At 37.4% G+C, this 2,547-nt stretch overlaps 1 protein-coding gene and 1 long non-coding RNA gene across 3 annotated transcripts; one reads left to right on the top strand and one right to left on the bottom strand.

Annotated features, from left to right (window-relative positions):
* The first annotated feature begins 17 nt into the window (after positions 1 to 17).
* Positions 18 to 1,071, top strand: LOC104266228. 2 transcript variants are annotated; one of them, XR_717464.3, is made up of 3 exons: positions 18 to 86; positions 365 to 762; positions 962 to 1,071. It is a non-coding gene; the product is annotated as an uncharacterized LOC104266228 (long non-coding RNA). The 2 variants fall into 2 exon arrangements; XR_003397314.1 differs by having other exon boundaries at positions 979 to 1,070.
* LOC100184448 (alpha-(1,3)-fucosyltransferase 4-like) lies at positions 994 to 2,509 on the bottom strand. Its single transcript, XM_002119196.3, has 2 exons — positions 2,304 to 2,509; positions 994 to 1,903 (listed from the first exon to the last, which is right to left on the bottom strand). The coding sequence occupies exons 1-2, from the start codon at positions 2,381 to 2,383 to the stop codon at positions 1,129 to 1,131; spliced, it is 855 nt and encodes a 284-aa protein (XP_002119232.2). The 5' UTR covers positions 2,384 to 2,509; the 3' UTR covers positions 994 to 1,128.
* Between the last annotated feature and the right edge of the window lie 38 nt (positions 2,510 to 2,547).

Below are 2,547 nucleotides of genomic sequence, written 5' to 3'. Positions count from 1 at the left end.
ACTTGACGACCTAACACGGACGGGAATTACAACCAGGATACGAATTTGTTGAATTATTTTCAGTTTCTCAAATGTTCAGTTTAAAGGTGAGTGTAAAAAACTTCCCACAGGCAAAAAATGTTTTCATAATTTACTTTACAGCCATGCAAGTGGTAAGGTTTTTCTACAGGTTTACTTTACCTATGTCTGGTGGCTTGTACAGGTTCACAAGCTCTGCTTATGGCCTAGTTTCATTTGGAAATGTATTACCACAAAATAGTGAATATAATTAGCTGGCACGAGGTGTATGAACACCTGTGTTATAACGACTGAAGTTAAATAAGTTACGTTTATTCATTCATTTTGAAGTTTCTTTTAATTTCAGAGTTACTTTTTTGAATCTGTGCGTCAATCAAATAACGCTTGCTTGGTGGAGTTGTCACACTTATTCATGACAAGTGGCACGTAACTGAAGCCAGTGATCGTGAGGTTATTACTATTTTATTCAGCAGCGTATTTGTAATCTTAACTTTTACATTTCTTTAAACTTTAAAAGTGATTTCGTTTTCATAAATTATGCAGTTTCTGTCAAGATTCTTATTTTTTCTGATTTTGTAAAAACTTTTACCCACATAAATTGTGGTCTTTTCTGTAAAATTTCTATGCAGTTTATTTTATTAACTTTTCATAAATGCTTCCACTTTGGGTAAACTAAATATAATAAATAAATGAAACAATGACAAGTTTTAAGGCACAATTACAGCACATTTTATAATATAGTAGGTTGGGGCAAGACGGGACACCTTTTGCACATAATACCCAAATATTCTGATCAAGTTTTAAACAATTAACAACGGTCTATGGGAGTCCGAGGATACGGTTTTACAATTCTTTGAATTTTCCTTGTTTACTACCAAATGGTACGACAAAATAGAATGAAAAGGTGTCCCATCTTCCCCCANCCTACTATAACTAAGAACAGATTGCAACAAAATGTAGATCTATAAAGGTTAACAAACAATAGCCTGGCATTGCTTGCACCACTTTTCACAGGTGTTTATTTAACTTATATTTGACAAACACTATAAAAAATATCTATTATCTATTTAAGAAATCTTAAAAACTACTCTAGCAAAAACTTTAAAAACATCAGTTTCTTTTTAAACAATCATCTGTATCGGCGTCAAACCAAAACTTTTTCAGTGAAGGAACTGTTTTATGATAAACTTGGTTCACGCCCCCTTTTATGAACCGACACAATTCACAAAACGCGTTATCAAAATGGTTTTTATGTTTTGTGAGCAAAGCCCGGTCTTTATAGTCATTTACACCTAGTAAAGGATAATAACCCGGTATTTTCCATCTCCACGCGAAGTACTTTGTATAAGCGTCCACGTTTGTGTCTAAGTGTTTTAAATACTCAGCTAGCTCCTCAGGTGAATTAAAGTCATCATAATGAATGAATGATCCTGGAGGAGCAATTTCTTCCACATCACTTTTAGGAGGACCCCACACAATAGGAACAGCCCCAGAGTAAAATGCGTTGAACCATAACTTCTCTGTGATATAACCCCGACAATGAACCCCATTTTCAAAGGCCAAGTAGAACTTATAGTCAGCCAATGTTGGGTAAAACCCTTTACTCCCAAAAGTGAGGTTCCCACAGTGTCCATAAATATCCACCCCAACCCCTAACCTCTGTAACTGTTGCACAACAATGAACCTTTGTTTCGCACCCTCTGTGAGGGCACAGTTGCTTGCCACCCATGCAACAACTCCTGTTTTTCGTGCGATGACATCACGAATCTTTGGCTCCATCTCCTGGTTGTCCTTCCGTTGATCTTCGCTTCCAAACAGAATGTTTTCCGCCTTAACGATTCCAGGATCACGTGGCAAATCGTCGTTCTCTGCGTCGATCGTTTGCCTAAAAAAAAAACACAAAATTACGTCATTGATAATGTAGTTACAGAGTTTCAACGCGTCAGTAAGCATCAGTTGTGTATGAACACGCCATGTGTGTCTGGTGTATAAGAAGACACCCATGTTATAACTTAATAGTGAGCATGAGGTGTATGAATACACCATGTGTGTCTGGTGTATAAGAAGACACCCATGTTATAACATGACGGTGAGCATCAGATGTAAGAAGCAAAAAAGTTATGACTTGACACTGACAGTAAGCATGAGGTGTATGAATACACCATGTGTGTCTGGTGTATAAGAAGACACCCACGTAATAACTCAACAGTGAACATGGGATGACCATGTATGGTGTGCAACAAGACATCCATGTTATAATTGACAGCGAGCATGAGGTGTCTTACTTGAGTCTTGTCTTCACAAAGTCTCTCGCAACAAACGGATACAACATTCCATTAACGTCTGAATCTCGTCTGTGGGTCATCGTCCAGTTAAAGTAATCATCAAAATCGTCCAAACTTTTTCGATACAAATACGTTGCCGTCCATGCGCTTTCACGTGACCACCATACGAACGCCTGATTGGGTCGCCTGAAAATTTAAATATTTTAGGCGCGAAAATATGGCGAATATTTTTCAACCTTTTCTT

The sequence above is a fragment of the Ciona intestinalis genome, unplaced genomic scaffold, assembly GCF_000224145.3.
Source record: "Ciona intestinalis unplaced genomic scaffold, KH HT001042.1, whole genome shotgun sequence".
NCBI classification, from domain to species: Eukaryota; Metazoa; Chordata; class Ascidiacea; order Phlebobranchia; family Cionidae; genus Ciona; species Ciona intestinalis.
Note: the sequence above shows the minus strand (reverse complement) of the source record. Positions and strands in the feature narration are given on the sequence as shown.

What these genes read in the sequence shown, in the direction of transcription:
- LOC100184448 (XM_002119196.3), bottom strand. Translation starts at nt 2,383, where the DNA reads ATGACCCACAGACGAGATTCAGACGTTAATGGAATGTTGTATCCGTTT. An exon ending in TTTGTGAAGACAAGACTCAA is followed by an intron (nt 1,904 to 2,303) that starts GTAAGACACCTC and finishes TTTTTTTTTTAG; the next exon opens with GCAAACGATCGACGCAGAGA.